The sequence below is a fragment of the Delphinus delphis genome, chromosome 1 (assembly GCF_949987515.2).
Source record: "Delphinus delphis chromosome 1, mDelDel1.2, whole genome shotgun sequence".
NCBI lineage: Eukaryota > Metazoa > Chordata > Mammalia > Artiodactyla > Delphinidae > Delphinus > Delphinus delphis.
Window position 1 is genome coordinate 129,209,548 of NC_082683.1, and position 18,198 is coordinate 129,227,745.

General features: G+C 37.7%; 1 protein-coding gene across 3 annotated transcripts in view; it reads right to left on the reverse strand.

Moving 5' to 3' along the window:
• ANKRD45 (ankyrin repeat domain 45) overlaps positions 1-18,198 on the reverse strand; it is a 61,649-nt gene that overhangs the window by 40,864 nt on the left and 2,587 nt on the right. For all 3 annotated transcript variants that reach the window (XM_060034108.1, XM_060034118.1, XM_060034111.1), the window contains exons 2-3: positions 12,740-13,106; positions 4,638-4,805 (exon numbers count right to left, since the gene is read on the reverse strand). In XM_060034108.1, coding sequence (XP_059890091.1) covers positions 4,638-4,805; positions 12,740-13,091 — 520 coding nt within the window. In that variant the 5' untranslated portion in view covers positions 13,092-13,106. The remainder of the gene's footprint in view (positions 1-4,637; positions 4,806-12,739; positions 13,107-18,198) is intronic.

Genomic DNA, 18,198 nt, shown 5'->3' on the forward strand with positions numbered 1-18,198 from the left:
AGAGCTCCAGAGCACTCGCCAAAGCCGCCCACTGGCCAGGCCCAGGCCTGGAAGCAGCAACGAATCTCTCCCCCATCCCCACCTCCTCGACCAAAGGGCAGTGACATCTCCATGGGTCCCGGCCACTGTTTGGGTGCCCTGAGGAGTCAGAGGGCCAGTTGGGTCCTGGGCACCTGGCTTCCTCAGTGATGACGGCTGGGCAGGGTCTGGGAACCTGGCCCTAAGCGTTCCACCAGCTGAGATCTGCCTCCTCAGCCAGGGCTGGGCACTGGCGGGAGGACTCAGACAGGGTGCTGGACAAACGCTCCCCGGCAGGGTAACCGGCTCATGCAGGGACCCCTCCTCTTGGCCAGGCCTGGACCTCAGAGGATGAAAGTACAGCCTTGGGATCTTGCCCTTGTCAGAACACAGAATAATGTTTATTTTGGTGGAGGTTTACAGGAACATCATGACCTGACCATGACCTGACCTCAAGAACAAAGAATCTGACACCAAGACGTTTGCAACAACTAACCATGACCCTCCCTCACCTTTCCTATAAAAGGGCTTTGCTGAAAGCTTTCAGGGAGTTCGGGGTTTTTAAGGTATAAGCCATCCACCTCCTTGCATGGCCCTGCAATAAACCTTTCTGTGCTCCAAACTCCAACGTTTTGGTATTGTTTGGCCTCACTGCATGTCAGACACAGGGACTTGCATTTGATAACAAAACCAATGAAACTTAACACCATAAGCCCCAAACTTTCAGAAAAGTTACAGCAAAATTTTTTCCTGGATTGTGTTTTCTAAATGCCATGGGTCATTCTTCAAAAATGGATTTTACACAGAACTAGAACAAAAAATTTCACAATTTGTATGGAAACACAAAAGACCCTGAATAGCCAAAGCAACCTTGAGAACAAAAAATGGAGCTGGAGGAATCAGGCTCCCTGACTTCAGACTATACTACAGAGCTACAGTAATCAAGACAGCATGGTACTGGCACAGAAACAGAAATATAGATCAATGGAACAGGATAGAAAGCCCAGAGATAAACCCATGCATATATGGTCACCTTATCTTTGATAAAGGAGGCAAGAACATACAGTGGAGAAAAGACAGCCTCTTCAATAAGTGGTGCTGGGAAAACTGGACAGCTACATGTAAAAGTATGAGATTAGAACACTCCCTAACACCATACACAAAAATAAGCTCAAAATGGATTAAAGACCTAAATGTAAGGCCAGACACTATCAAACTCTTAGAGGAAAACATAGGCAGAACACTCTAGGACATAAATCACAGCAAGATCCTTTTTGACCCACCTCCTAGAGAAATGGAAATAAAAACAAAAGTAAACAAATGGAACCTAATGAAACTTAAAAGCTTTTGCACAGCAAAGGAAACCATAAACATGACGAAAAGACAACCCTCAGAATGGGAGAAAATATTTGCAAATGAAGCAACTGACAAAGGATTAATCTCCAAAATTTACAAGCAGCTCATGCAGCTCAATAACAAAACAACAAACAACCCAATCCAAAAATGGGCAGAAGACCTAAATAGACATTTCTCCAAAGAAGATATACAGATTGGCAACAAACACATGAAAGAATGATCAACATCATTAATCATTAGAGAAATGCAAATCAAAATTACAACAAGATATCATCTCACACCAGTCAGAATGGCCATCATCAAAAAATCTACAAACAATTGGGCTTCCCTGGTGGCGCAGTGGTTGAGAGTCCGCCTGCCAATGCAGGGGACGCGGGTTCGTGCCCCTGTCCAGGAGGGTCCCACATGCTGCGGAGCAGCTGGGCCCGTAAGCCATGGCCGCTGAGCCTGCGCGTCCGGAGCCTGTGCTCCACAACGGGAGAGGCCACAACAGTGAGAGGCCCGTGTACCACAAAAAAAAAAAAAAAATCTACAAACAATAAATGCTGGAGAGGGTGTGGAGAAAAGGGAACACTCTTGCACTGCCGGTGGGAATGTAAATTGATACAGCCACTATGGAGAACAGTATGGAGGTTCCTTAAAAAACTACAAATAGAACTACCATATGACCCAGCAATCCCACTACTGGGCATATACCCTAAGAAAACCATAATTCAAAAACAGTCATGTACCAAAATGTTCATTGCAGCTCTATTTACAATAGCCAGGACATGGAAGTAACCTAAGTGTCCATCATCAGATGAATGGATAAAGAAGATGTGGCACATATATACAATGGAATATTACTCAGCCATAAAAAGAAATGAAATTGAGTTATTTGTAGTGAGGTGGATGGACCTAGAGTCTGTCATACAGAGTGAAGTAAGTCAGAAAGAGAAAAATAAATACCGTATGCTAACACATATATATGGAATCTAAGAACAAAAAAAGTCATGAAGAACCTAGGGGTAAGACAGGAATAAAGATACAGACCTACTAGAGAATGGACTTGAGGATATGGGGAGGGGGAAGGGTAAACTGTGACAAAGTGAGAGAGTGGCATGGACATATATACACTACCAAACGTAAAATAGATAGCTAGTGGGAAGCAGCCGCACAGCACAGGGAGATCAGCTCGGTGCTTTGTGACCACCTAGAGGGGTGGGATAGGGAGGGTGGGAGGGAGGGAGACGCAAGAAGGAAGAGATATGGGAACATATGTATATGTATGACTGATTCACTTTGTTATAAAGCAGAAACTAACACACCATTGTAAAGCAATTATACTCCAATAAAGATGTTTAAAAAAAAAAGGATTTTAAATTATATAATGTGAATTTCACCTACAATAACTATTCATGAAGGGATCAATTAAATTCTTCGCTATTTTCTTTTTGCATCTATATATATATACATATATATATATAAAATCACAAAATCGAAGGTATTGACAGAAATAATGCCCCTAGAAAATATTCAATACAAGTGGACAATTATGTATAAAATAATCTACAAAGTATAACTCATCTTTCTCTTCCCAAATATGCTATCTTCCCTCAATTTCCTTACTTCTATTAATTCTCCCAGTACCCTTCTCATTTTACTAATAAGCAAGCTCCTTATGGCTGCCATATGAATCTTCCTAAATATCACTCTAAACCTCTTCCTCGTCTACGTAAAATCTTTCAGTGGCTTCCAACAGCTACAGAAATGAAATCACCTTAGCCTGACATTTGGGAGTATAATCTGACTGTAATAATAGTAGCATCATTCTTCGAGTGTGATCACACACCAGGCGTTGTGCTAAGTGCTTAATATCATCTCATCTCATTCTCACAACGATGCCCGCAAGAGGTAAGAACTATTATTGGCTCCCTTTTCTGGAAATTAAGACTGAAGTATAAAGAATTTAAGTATTTTGTCCAAGGTCACATAGGTTTCAAGTAGAGACACCAGTATTTAAACTCAAGCAATCTGATTCAAAAGCCCATGTACTTCTGCCTGTGTCGTAGCCTAGCTGTGTCAATTATGACTTGCTATTCTAGTAAGGCAATCTCATCACTTCTTCCCCAACATGTCACTTTCATTCATAAGATTTTGCTCACACCCTTTCCCCTTACACTGTGTATGCAAATCCCACCCTTTCTTCAAGGCCCACCTCAACTCCACCATGCTCTGACTTCATGTTCTCTGACCACCCCACAGCATGTACCACTTGCTCTGCCCCTTTTAACCCTTAATTATAGTCTTTCTGATATTGTTATTTAACTCTAGAGTGTGTCTACAGGTTATCATCCCTCGCCTAACAAATGTCCAGAGGGCAGGAACAATTAATTGTACCACAACGGTGCTATGCTCATAGTGGGCATTTAATAAATGCTTGCTAAAAAAACACAAATGCAGATAACTATGTAAAATGAATGCCATGAACTTCCTTAGTACTAGTTTTTTAACCAATGTTTGTATGCCTACATAATTACACAGGTATATCTTCGTGAAATCTCTAAGCTCTATTCTACAGGATTACGGAAATGATGTAAGAAAAATATTAGTGAAACTCAAAACAGTACATAGTTTTTTGACCTTTGATTAAAGCATAACATACATATAGAAAAGTGCAAAATTTATAAGTGTACAGCTCAATGAATTTTCACAAATGAGCACACCTTGTAAACAGCAACCGAATTAAGAAAAAAATATTATGCCCCAGAAGTCCCCCTCATGCCACAATGATACCTGCTATTCTGACTTCTACCACCATAGATTAATTTTGCCTAGCAAACCATTTTAAATTATTACAATTGTTTCTACCTGGGGAATCAACTATATTCCTCAAGTATGCCATTTTTTTTAAACATTTAAGAAATGGTCCACTCTGCCTAGGTCTCTCAGAAAATGGCCTTGAACATATTTTATACACATATTCTTATAGAAAATTATTGGTGAAATTGTTAGAAGGTGATAAATCAACCAGCTTCCAACCAATATAGTTTCTATTAAGTACAATGTTTTAGGCCAATAGCAAAATAGCAACAACAACAACAAAAAAGGCAGATTTCACATATTATCACCACCAGTGACTATGGTTAGGCCTACAAATAAAACATCTTGATAGAAGGTGAAAATGTTTATCACCTCTTTGCTTTGTTAAATACATAGCCTATAACCCTGTAACTTGAGTCAGTTTTCTACTTTCTACTTTCCCTACCTTGTGAGCTCCTTACCTGCCCGGTCCAGGAACTCAACACACTCAGTCTGGGAATACCGAGCAGCAACATCTCGAGCTCGCTCTTCCTGGAAGTTCAGAGATTCTATATCAACATCCAATTCCACCAGTGCTTTCAAAGTTTCCAAACGACCCCAGGCTGCAGCACAGTGTAGGAGTGTGTAACCTAACAAATAGAATGAGGATGGTCAGGTCAAGAAGACTGTGCTGTTTTAGGCTATTTTATGGACTAGAAGATCACAATGGCAATCAGGTACTGAACAATTACTACAGGCTAGGCACTATTCTAAGTGCTTTACATACAGTAAATTCATTTAGTTCATAAAAACCCCATGAGGTCAGAACTATTATAATCCCTATTTTACAGATAAGGAAACAGAGGTCCAGAGAAGCTAAACTTGCCCAAGGAACACAGCCAGTAAATGATGAACACAAGGCACCAACACAGGCAATCTGAACTCTGAGCTCTTCAACATCTTCTTAAGGAAGATGGCAATCTCCCTAACAGTCATCTACTGGAACACAATTAGACCTATGACTTTAGCCTAAGGAATCTGCATCAACTCTAATTACTCTATTATCGCTAACACAATCATACAAATTACTACAACTGGTATGCCTTTGGTTTGGAAATTAATCATTTGAATTAAAATGGAAATGATGACCTATCCAATTAGAAAGTTATTTCTAAGATTTACTGAGGCAACTACCATGAGATATAATTGTAAAGGTGAAAAACATGGGCGGCATCTTTAAAATTTTCAGACTGGTTTAAAAAAATCAAGTCAAAACTGATTGTTTTAACTTACCCATGAGGATACATTTGTGATTCACTTAACTTGGCCAAAGAGGCATGTAGTACTACAAGAAGAGTTGAGCAGAAGAATAACTAGCATGTATTAAATGTATTAAGTACTAGGTACTTTATGGGCTACTACTTCATTCAATCCTTCCACTAACACTATGAGGTAGGTTATTATCAGCCCCATTAAAGGATACAGAGGAAAGTGCAGATCAGAAACACTATACCTTGCCTAAGGCCACACTGGTAGTAAGCAGCCAAAGCAAAATCAAACCCAGATCTGTTGCCAAATAAAAGGTTTATAAGGAAAAGGAAATAGCACTCAAATGTGTGCCACTGGTTAGAGTAGGGAAAGAGAGAACAAGGACTCCTCCACTTCCTTCCAGAAACCTCCCCCTTGGCTTCCTATTTACCACATTCTCACAGTCCTGGGTCTCAGACCAAGTTGTAAACTATCTTTGTCTTGAGGCTATCATAACCAGAAGGGATAATAAAGAATTAATAAGGAATCAAAAGGAGCATGAAGTAAGCTACTCCAGGGCCAGCCAAAAGTGGAATTACCTCCCCTCTTTGGCCCAATTCTTTTTTTTAATGTTACAACAGTGAGATATATCAGAACACCAAGAGATAAAGACTGGCCCAAGAATGTGATCATGGCTTTAGCCCCTACAAAATGGAGGGCCAAGAAATACCCAGATACCAACCCTCATTGTTCCTGCCTTCCGAAGATGCATTTCTTCAGCCAAACGGCCCAGGGCCCCTGGTTTGCTGGGAGAGGGGGACACTATCTACGGAAAGGACACTGAAATAGCAGGAGCAGGAGGCCATTCCAAATGAGATATTCTGGGTCCTGATATTGCTTTTCTCAAGGCTGAAGTTACAGGCCAGGCCAGCAATAACATCTAAATTTTTTTTCCTATTTTTAATATACATAGTTTAAAAACAAGAAAACATGATTTCTAAACAGACACAGGCTTTGACCAAGGAATTTAAAACCTATGGGTTTAAACCATGGGTTTAAAAAAACCATTGTATGTTTTCTTTTTTCCCCTTGTGGGAGATGGTGTGTTTTCTAGAAGAAAACACACAGATCTTTGTACTATATGAACCCCACAGCCTTCCCAGGAAAAGAAGAACATTTAAATAAGATGATTTCAAAAGCATCCAGACAAGAAGGGGATTTTCCTAAAGTTCTCCCATAATATTGGCAATGAGTATTTGATCCCAGAAGGGAGATACAGAAGGCTACATTTAGAAATCCCAGCAGGAAGAAAGGGACCATAAATGGAATTCTGAAAAATTGGGATTGGTTCTAAGAGAAAAATAATTTCTTTGTGGAAGACTACTGGTTACTAAATAGAGAGAGTCAACTGAGTAGATAGTTCACAGTAAGGCAAAAGATCAGACAAGAAGAAAAGTAATCTTTTTCCTCTATGCAGGCACTGTTCTGTGTGCTTCACAAGTATCAACTCATTTAATCCTCACTACAATCCTATGACGTAGGCACGAGTATTTTTCTCATTTACAGATGAGGAAACAAAAGCATGGAGAGGATAAGTACTTTTCTCAAGGTTGCTATAAATTGATGAAGGTCATTAATAAGGTCAAAATCCAAAAACTCCGATGATGATAGTCACAAACAAGTAATAGGCCATGGAACAAAATACTCACCTACCTAGAATATTTTTCACAATCTGCATACCACCAGCAGTACCAGACTCTTTGAATTCCCCAAATTCTGTTGTTTCATGTCTCTATAACTTTGCATATGCTGCTTTTTTCTGACTGATACAGTAATTACAGTAGAAAAATAAAAAATAGAAGTATAAATTTTATATTTACTTAGCATTAATACTGGTATTTTGTAAAACTGAGTTCAGAATTCTTTTTTTAATTAGTGTAACTAATACACTTTATTTTTTATTTATTTATTTACTTTTTATTTATTTTTTGGCTGCGTTGGGTCTTCATTGTTGCATGCAGGCTTCCTCTAGTTGTGGCGAGCGGGGGCTACTCTTTGTTGCAGTGCATGGGCTTCTCATTGCAGTGGCTTCTCTTGTTGTGGAGCACAGGCTCTAGGCACGCGGGCTTCAGTAGTTGTGGCACACGGGCTTCGTTGCTCCATGGCATGTGGGATCTTCCCTGACCAGGGCTCAAACCCGTGCTCCCTGCATTGGCAGGTGGATTCTTAACCGTGGTGCCACCAGGGAAGCCCACTAATACACTTTAAATACAAAAATCTATAAGCATAAGATATCAGATAAAAGCATAACTATCAAATAGGAATATTAAGTATATATTGTCATTCTATTAGCAATATAAATTGTCAGATAAATCAAAATTAAAGATTAAAAAGCAAATACTAGGGACTTCCCTGGTGGTACCGTGGTTAAGAATCCGCCTGCCAATGCAGGGGACACAGGTTCGAGCCCTGGTCCAGGAAGATCCCACATGCTACAAAGCAACTAAGCCCTTGCGCCACAGCTACTGAGCCCGCGTGCCACAACTACTGAAGCCCGCGTGCCTAGAACCTGTGCTCTGCAACAAGAGAAGCCACCACAATGTGAAGCCCACGCACCACAACAAAGAGTAGCCCCCACTCACCACAACTAGAGAAAGCCCACGCAGCAACGAAGACCCAATGCAGCCAAAAATTAATTAATTAATTAATTAATTTTAAAAAACACAAATACTACAAAAATGAAGAAACTATAATCATGAAAATTGCAAATAAAACATTATTTGATTTTTTTAAGTGTGTCAATGGTATCAACAGGATATTTCTGTACAAATTTTTTCAGCTACTGAAGTTTTTCTCACTCAACATTAGTTGGAAGTAGTTATAAACCAATACCAAATATTTTCCTTCGAATTACCTCAACTCTAATTTTAAAAGAGATATCTCCGAACAGCTTTTTGCTTTTTTGATAGAACTGCAATCTTTTTATTGAAGTTGTAATCTTTATCGCCAAAGAAAACATTGCTGGTTCATATTTGTCTTTTTTAGTTTCCACATATACAGAGAGAGATTCCATTTCAGTTTCCTGATCAATTTCAAAACTATGAGATTCACATTCTACTTGTTTGGGAAGTTTGTGAACTTAAGAATTATTCTTACAATAGAAATTTTGTAATACCACAATATGGACCGTTTAAGTTTGTAATCTTCAGTTTGTCTTTTTATATACACTGAGCAATTAAATCATTGAAATTGTTCTCAACCCATAAATGACTCTGATTTCATATTTTTAAATACCAAATAAAACTATTATACCTATAAAAAGGCCAGTATTTCATTACCTAAAATAGTGGGTAAGTATACCAGAATAACAACAATATTGTAACACTAAAATCTGATACTACAGTTACTATACTGCCTGCCATGACCAATCCTTCAACCTCCTTTGTCTGGTAAACTCTTGGTCATTCTTCAAGATTCAATATATTGGACTTCCGTGGCAGTCCAGTGGTTAAGATTCCGCGCTTCCACTGCAGGGGCGCGGGTTCGATCCCTGATCAGGCAACTAAGATCCCGCATGCTGCGCGGTGCAGCCAAAAAAAAAAAAAAAAAAAAATTCAATATAGTGCCTCCTCTGTGAAGCCTTCCTTGACCATGTCCAACACTTCCACGTAAAGTTGACTAATCTCTCCTCTGAGCTATCACTGTACCCTGTCCCACTGCATGTTAATTATCTATTTACACATCTGTTTTCTGCTAAACTGTGAACTTGGCCAAGTTTGTTGAATTCACTCATCTTTCCCAAGTTCCCAGCACAAGACCTGGCTAGTCCTCCATCCTTAACAAATGTTTGCTGATTGTATGGAAAGACAAAGTTTAAAACAGTAATTAGTTCTGATCATGCCTGTTTGAGTATGGCCAGGTTTAGAGACCAAAGCCTTGCCAGAACCAGAGGAGGTTCCACCATCAATAAACTGCAAACTGCACACACCTGTCCTTGGCTCAAACAGAAAAAAAGGCACTTCCCAATACACCAGAAGTCAGCAGTACAGAGAGCTGAGACTGTAAGAACTGTTTCATTCTCCTCCCTTTGGATCAAAAGTGTCCAATTCTTCAGTATTTAAAAGGAAAGGAAATCCTGAAAGCAAATGTGATCCATCAATCACCTGGAAAATCATTTTCCTTCCTATCCATCTGAGTATCATCCACAAATAAATGGCATACATCTTCTTACTTTAGAGATATCTACCTGCAGTTCTTCAACCAGAAGTCCCTTAATTTTAGGCCAATGGCTTCTTATGTTCCAAAAATTAATAGTGTTCACATATATGCACACAATTATCATCCTTTAAAAAAAAAAAAGAAAATTCTGTCATTTGTGACAACGTGGATGAACCTCAAGGGCATTATACTAAGTGAAATAAGCCAGACAGAAAAAGCCAAATACTACATGGTATCACTTATATGTGGAATCTAAAATAAAAATTATAAGTTAAACCCATGGAAACAGAGCAGAAAAGTGGTTACCAGGGGCTTGAGGGGTGGGGTAAACAGGGAGGGGTTGGTAAAAGAGTACAAACTTTCAGTTACAAGATGAAAAAGGTCTGAGGACCTAATGTATAACATGATGACTACAGTTAATAACTATATTGTATAACTGAAATTTGCTGACAGTAGAACGTAAATGTTCTCCCCCCAAAAAAATGCAAAAAACCCTGAATTGATCTGTTCTCCCACATCAACAAGCTCATGGGAACTGAGTCAATACCAACCAAACAAGAAATTTACTGGTAAACTGTAATGTAATTCATTATTTTATAATGATTAAAATAATAATTGCCAAATTGGTACAATTAGGTTTGCCAGTTCATGCATACTTTCCATTATAAAATCATCTTCATGGAATGCCAAATAAGCTTAGAATTTCCCAAATCATCAAGTCCTGGTTCCTTTTAATTTACCAGTTCTCTCAATTTCTCTCCTCTCCATTTTACTATAAGCAGCAAGAAGCAAGCAGAATGCACCTTCAACCTCTGCTAAACAAGATTTCATGGCAAGCATGATATCAGAATGAAGAAATGGATTATCTTAGAGCACATCATCAAACTTGAAAGACTGTACACCTATATCCACACACTGGAAAACACCTAACAAGAGAATGGCAATACTCATATCAATTAGTCAGAACACCACCTTCCTCGAATAGTACTAGAGGCACACTGTCAGATATTGATTTGGGGCTCTCATTTTCTTTTATGTAGTATGATTTTAGATATTACTATCAGTCCCACTTTTTGGGTGAAGAAACTGTAGCATGGAAAGGTTATATAATTTGCCCAAGTCATAGGTAAGATTCAATACTAGGTAAGTTTGCTTCAGGTTTTCAATAGCCTTAAGGAAGGCTTCTTCTGTTCCTATTTCCCTAAAAGCTTTCATCATGAACGAGTGCTGCATTTTCTTTCAAAAGACTTTTCTACATCTATTGATATGATCATGTGGTTTTGTTTATTTAATCTTTTAATGTAGTGAATTACACTAACATTTTTTTCTAATGTTAAAACCATCCTGCATTAATGGGATAAACCCAACCTAGTCCAATAAATGTTTTAACACACAATCTTAGATTCAATTTGTTAATATTTTATTTAAGATGTTTGCATCTGTGTTATTAAATGACTGGCCTATAATTTTCCTTTCTAGTGCTGTCCTTAACTAGTTTTGCTATAAAAGTTATCTCTCATAAAATAAGTTAAGTAGTTTTCCAACTCTCTTTACATTCTCTGGAACCTTTGTATCAGCTAGAGATTACTTTTTCCCTACAAGTGTAGTAAACCTTACCTTTTAAAACATTTGAGTTTGAAATTAGGTGGGGGTGGGACGAGGCAGATTTTGATTACTTATTCAATTTTTTTAAATAACTATTGTTCTAGTCAAGTTCCTAGTTTTTCCTTGAATCAATTTTGGTAATTTATATTTTATTGGAAAATTGTCCATTTCATCCAAGTTTTCAAATGTACTGTCATGAAGTTGTTTATGATACTTTCTAGGAATTTTTTAAATCTTAGTTTTTCCTGTGTGAATGCTTCATTTTTAAAATTCCAAATGTTGTTTATGCTCTCTCTTTCTTATAACACATATCAAAAACTATCATTATCATCAAAGGTTTTTCAACTCTTTTTCACTAAACCAGATTTTGGTTTTGTTGATTCTATTGTGGTTTTTTGTTTGTTTGTTTGTTTTTTGGTGGGTTTTTTTGGCTGCACTGTACAGCTTGCAGGATCAGGGATCTTAGTCAACAAGGGATCGGACTGAACCTGGGACACCTGCAGTGGAAGAGTGGAGTACTAACCACTGGACCACCAGGGAATTCCCTCTCTATTGTTTCTTTATTTTCAATGTCATTATTTTACTCTATTAGTTTCTCTTCTTCTTTCGTTGGATTTTCAGTTGTTCTTTTTCTAACTCCTTGAGTTAAATACACTGCTTTCTAATTTTCAATATTTCTTATATTCTAATATATGCATTAAATTAGAATTTTAGTTTTATTCCACAGGTTCTGACATAACTAGATCCTGTTGCCACTTAAATATTTCATAATTTCTATTATATCTTTTGTCACCAACAGATAATTTAAAGTGTGTTTTTGTTTCCAAAATTATAGGGATTTTCAGTTATCTTTTTGTTACTATTTTCTAATTTTATTTTATTGTTGTCAGAGACCACAGACTGCATGCTACGGATTCTTTGGTATTTGTAGACACCTCCTTTGTGGCCTAACATATCAATTTTTTAAATTGTTCCATGTGAGCGTGAAGAAAATGTATAGTCCCTATTTGCTAAAGATCATTGTTTTATTTTCTACAATGACCATGTTTTATATTTGCAATCTGAAAAAACAAGTGACTGAATTTAAAGAGTTAACTGGATAATGACTACAAAAAATAAATCTTCAAAGGAAAGAGATAATAATATTATTGAGTATTTACTGTATACCAACTTTATATTTATCATATTTAATCCTCATAACCTATAAGGAAAACCCTATAAAGAAAATACAATCATCCCCATTTTGTAGATGAAACAGAGACACAAAAAGATTAAGTAACTTGCCCTAGTCACACAGCTAATAAATAGTGAATTCTGTGTTCTTAACTACTATGCTATACTAAATACATCAACATGCATATACACACATTCATATGTGTGTATATACACACACACACACATAACACATGCAAAATATAAAGCAGGCACATCAAATTTATCCAAATTTAAAGATAATACATAGCATCTTTAGGCAGTCATAAGTAATACTGATAAGAGAAAAAAGACGAAATACCTCTGGTGGTTTTTTCATTCAGATTCACACCATATTTGGCTAAAGCTCTAATCACATCACTTTGCCCAGCCATGCAAGCTGCATACAACAAATTTCTCCCAACAATGTCTTCTTCCAAGAGTAACTGCATGGCCTGTTCATGGTGAGGGTTCTCAGGATCCTCAAAAATCTTCTGCAAACCTTCTACATCCCCTGTGAGAGCAGGGGGTAAGAGGGGATTAATGGTGGCAGTTTCCTCTGCTTCTTTGGATTCTTCTTCTTCTTCATTATCGTCTTCTTCCTCTTCTTCTTGCTGTGAGAAAAATATTGATTTTTCTGAACTCTCTGACTCTGGGGGTCCTTCTGACTCCATTAACTCCAAAAATACCTGAGACCAAAAAAAGTAATAGAAATCTACTCAAACAAATCATTATTTGTTTATTTATTTGTTTGATCACTCAACTGACATTCAGTCAACTGAATGAAATGAAAGTACTTAACTGGTTCAAAATAAACCAGTTATAAAATAAGATACTGCATCCATTCAATCAATAAAGTTTATTGTGCACCAACACACTGCCTGAATATATACTAAAATGCTGAATGTGTGATGTAAACAGTAAATTCAGTAGGAACAGGAGAAGAAATATCAACCTGGGTGAGATTCATTAGGAAAAGATTGAAAGAGAATGTTAAAGAGGCTCACCTGCCTAAACAAGGGTCCGTGGTGGGGAGAAGTGAGAAATACAGCTGGATCACTGAAGCCAGATTATTAAGAACTTAAAAATCAGGCACTGACATTTAGACAGAATTCATTCACTCAGTAATACTTACTGAAAGCCTACTAATATACTAAGTGCTGTATAGGCACTATGTAAATTACCAAGAAAAATCAAATTTATTTCCTGCCCTTAACAACTTACTATTACAAAGGAGAAAATATGACATGTACAAAATAAGTGTAATAAATGGTGACAAGTGTTAAGAATCATAAAATATGAAGTGCTATGGGAGTTTAGAAGGGACCAGATTAAGTCCTGGTAAAGTTAATCAAGTAAGTCTTAATAGTACTCACTCTGTCATATTAATATGATTTAATTAATATTAAATTGGGGATGATTCAGAGAAGAGTAGCATGGTTCCCTCATGTGTACAAAAATGTTTGTAGCTGTTCATAAAAGCAAAAATCCTGGGCAGGAAAAAAAATCCAATGCCTATGAACAGGAGCATAAACTGTGGCATATTCACACAAAATTGTATATGGTAGTTAAAATGAAGAAATTACAGTAATATACTATGTGGAAGGCAGCTTCTGATATGGCTCCCATGACCCTACCCCACCTCCTGGTAACTTCCGGCCAACAGCCAGAGGGAACCGAGGCCCTCGGTACACTAGTCAGTGAGGAATTTAATTCTGCCACCAACCACTGAATGAGTTTGGAAGTGGATCTGCTCCAGTTGAACTTTGAGATGACTGTGGTCCCAGGCAACGCCTTGACTGCAGCCTCGTGAGAGACCCTGAAGTAAAAGATCCAGCTAAGCTGTGCCCTGATTCTTAACCCAGAGAAACTGTAAGATACTGAATGTGCTATTTTAAGCTACCAACTTTGAGGATAGTTTGTTATACAGCTATAAATAACTAAGGCACACAACGATATAAATGAATATTAGCAATACAGTATTAGCTGAAAAAAGTAAATCCAAAAGATTAAATATACCAAGATATATTTTTGTAAAGTTCAAAGCAATTAAAATTATGGTTACCAAGGGGGAGGGATAGGGGGAGGGACAGTTAGGGAGTTTGGGATTGACATGTACACACTGCTATATTTAAAATAACCAACAAAGAAAAAAATTAAAATAATAAAAATTAAGTTAAAATAGACTTTTTAGGAATATAAGTAGGTACAATAACACTATTTTAAAAAGAAGAAGAAAAGCAAGATTGAACACAAGATTCAGGATAGTGTTGAGGGGGTGGGTAAAGATGCAGGGAATGGGATAAAGGGAATCACATTTCTAGTAAAGAATATGGCATTTAAGCTGTGCCATAAAGAATTGGCAAGATTTGGTCATTCACAATTCAGAAGGAATGGAAATCTAGTTAGACAGAATAATATCTCTTTATACCATAGCCCCATATTAATCTCTACCGTCACTAAATGTGTATAATACTTATAATCTGTTGAAGTTAGGAATTCTCTGATTGCAAATAATAGAAAAATAATAGGATTGACTTTTAAAAGTAGGAGATGATTTTCTCACATAGCAGGAAGTTTAAAGGTGGAGATGGTTCAGCAGCTCAAAAATATAGATCTAAGCTCTATTTTTCTATTCTATCACAGTTCATAAGACTTCCATCATCATGGCTGTTGCCTAATGGTGACAAGATGGCTGTCATAATTCCTGGCATCACGTCTGCATTTATAGCAGTAAGAAGGGGGAATCCCCCTGAGGACACTAGTGGCATTCATCCCTTTTGAGAGGAAAGTGAAAAAAAAAATCTTTCCTAACAAGACCCAACAAACTTCCAGTTATATCTCAAAGGCCAGATTGTTTCCTTATATTTAAGAGAAGGAAAAAAAAAGTTTCTTGATTTTCCTGCCTCAGTAACAGAAGCAAGCAAGGTAGATGGGGTTGGGGATGGGAGTTGAGTTAGCCAATCAATCATGACTCCACCATAAAATCTGGTCCAAATCTTATCTTTGAGACTGTTTTAGTCAATCCCTTCATTTTACAGAATGAATATAGAGGAAACTTATAATCCTCTGAGTGCCTGACATCCACAATCCACCCTCCCAACACACATCCCTGTACGCATAAACACACACACACTCACTTCCTTAAAGAATCCCAATCTCCATTTAAAAAAATTCTCCTAATGGAAGATAAAGCTAACTCCCCACTACAGAAGCCAGAGAGGCACGATCCTACTTCTCTCCATCTCAGCACAAGCTTGGGAGCAGGCACATAAGCTAGGTTCAGCTAATCAGCTACTAAGTCCCAGGATCTTGACTTTTTGTTGTTGTTAATCATTGTATTATTTTTGTTGTTGTTGACATATAACACTGTATTAGTTTAAGGTGTACAACATAATGATTTGATATATGTATATATTGCAAAATGATTACCACAATACGTTTAGTTAATATCCATCACCTTGCATAGTTACAAAAAAGTTTTTTCCTGTGATGAAAACATTTAAGATCTAATCTCTTAGCAACTTTCAAATACAATATTGTATTCAATGCAATACAATATTGTTAACTATAGTCACTATGCTGTACAGTACTTCCCCAGAAGGTATTTATCTTGCAACTGGAAGTCCTTTTGACCACCTTCATTTATTTCACCCACCCCCTACACCTGCCTCTGGCAACTACCAATCTGTTCTCTGCATCTATGAGTTTGGGTTTTTTTAGCTTCTACATATTAAAAAAAACAGGATCTTGACTCTTGAACATGGGCCACAAGGACATGAGGCTATTTGAAGGACATTCAACACAAGTGACAGCAACAGTGTACTGGTCGAACTTCCTGCTATGAGAACATGCTGTGGTTCTTGTGGTGTGAGCCCCCCAGAGCTCCCCTGGTTCCTGCTCATCCAGCCTCCCTAATCATGTGGGCCCCTGGTAAGTAGAGCACTCAGATAATTAGTTCTTTCTCAAAATCTAATCTCCCTCCCTCTTTTCTTTTAACCATACTTTTTTTTAACCAATATTTATATTGGAATAAAACTATTTCCCAGGCACTCTTGTAATATGGTGTGGCCACATGTCCAAGTAGTAAACAATAAGATGTAAGTAGATATGTATTGATAGTATGTAACTTCTAGAAAAGTGTAATTCCTTCTCACTGGATTGCAAGCCTGATACCTAGAGCTTGCACAGCTCATTTAGACCATGAGGTAGATGTCCTGTCCAAATACATATATATTACTTCAATTATAATACATAGCATATAGTAGTTTGTCATATCTTGTTTTAATTATACATGTAAACATATATAACATCTATTAATAGGGTAACCAAAGAATTAATTTTTCAGTAGTAGTGGACATTTTTATCTTGGGCACATTGCATTTATGGGTATATTTGCATACATATAATTAAACAAAATATCATTTATCCTTACTACATGTAACATACTGATGTTTTTAATCCCATCTATTTTTTAAGGCTGGGTGCCACCCACTAAATTGATTTCATGACCCACTAATGGGTTACAACCCACAGTATGAAAAAATATTAGTCTTGAATAACCACTAAGGAAACTCTACCACGAAATCAACAAGAGAGGGTCTAACAGAAGTTAGACAGCAAGTGCTTGTGGTTTATAGCTTAGGTGACATATGTCCTCATGCACCCAGGACAGTTCCAGTGACATCTCTTCCCCTGGTGTGATTTTTTTTTTAAATTTATTTTTGGCTGCATTGGGTCTTCGTTGCTGTGCACAGGCTTTCTCTAGTTGCTGTGAGTGGGGGCTACTCTTCGTTGCAGTGGGTGGGCTTCTCGTTGCAGTGGCTTCTCTTGTTGCGGAGCATGGGCTCTAGAGCGCAGGCTCAGCAGTTGTGGCACACAGGCTTAGTTGCTCTGCGGTATGTGGGATCTTCCCACACCACTGCTCCAACCTGTGTCCCCTGCATCGGCAGGCGGATTCTTAACCACTGCGCCACCAGGGAAACCCCAGCCCTGATGTGATTTTTAATAGCATCCTCTTTCACTCTCAAAGCGTCCATTACTACTACACAATAAATTATTTTGTCACCTTACTAATAATGTGATATTCTGCAACATTCTACTAAAGATATCTATATTCAAACCTTAGAGAATAGAGGCAGGATGTGTTTGAAATGCCTTTCCTCACTGGTCCATCAGAGGCCCAGACATGAGACCTTGAAGATACTGAGAAAATTCTATTTGTATTTCAGATGTATTCCTGCTAGGCCTAGAATAGCTTTCTTTTTCTCCTCCACTCCTACTAGCCAAATCCTACGTAGGCCAAGCTATAAACCTACCTTCTTCCTAAAACGTTTCTTCACTACGCTCTAGAATGTACCCAGGCCTTTCCCTCCTCTGAACTTCAAAGGTCATTACATATATTCTATACCATACAATCTACCAAATATGGTATTGTATTATTTTCTATTTGTTTCAAGTACTTAAAACACCAACTCAATTTGACTGTAAACTGGATAGGAGCAAGTATCAAGCTTTTGTTTCTCTTGTGTCACTTGCAGACTTACCACAATTCCTGGCTTGTCGTATGGATTCAATAACTCTTAACATCAGGCTTGCAATTCCCCCTGCTTTTCTTCACATCCAAGAGCAATGGATTTTGGAGTTAGAAAGACTTGAGTACACAATGCAACCCTGCAACTTATTAGCTACATAATACTGGGAAATTTACCTAATCTCTGCTAGGAATAACACTAGAACCTAGTTTATATGATTATCCTGAGACTTAAATCAGACGATGCG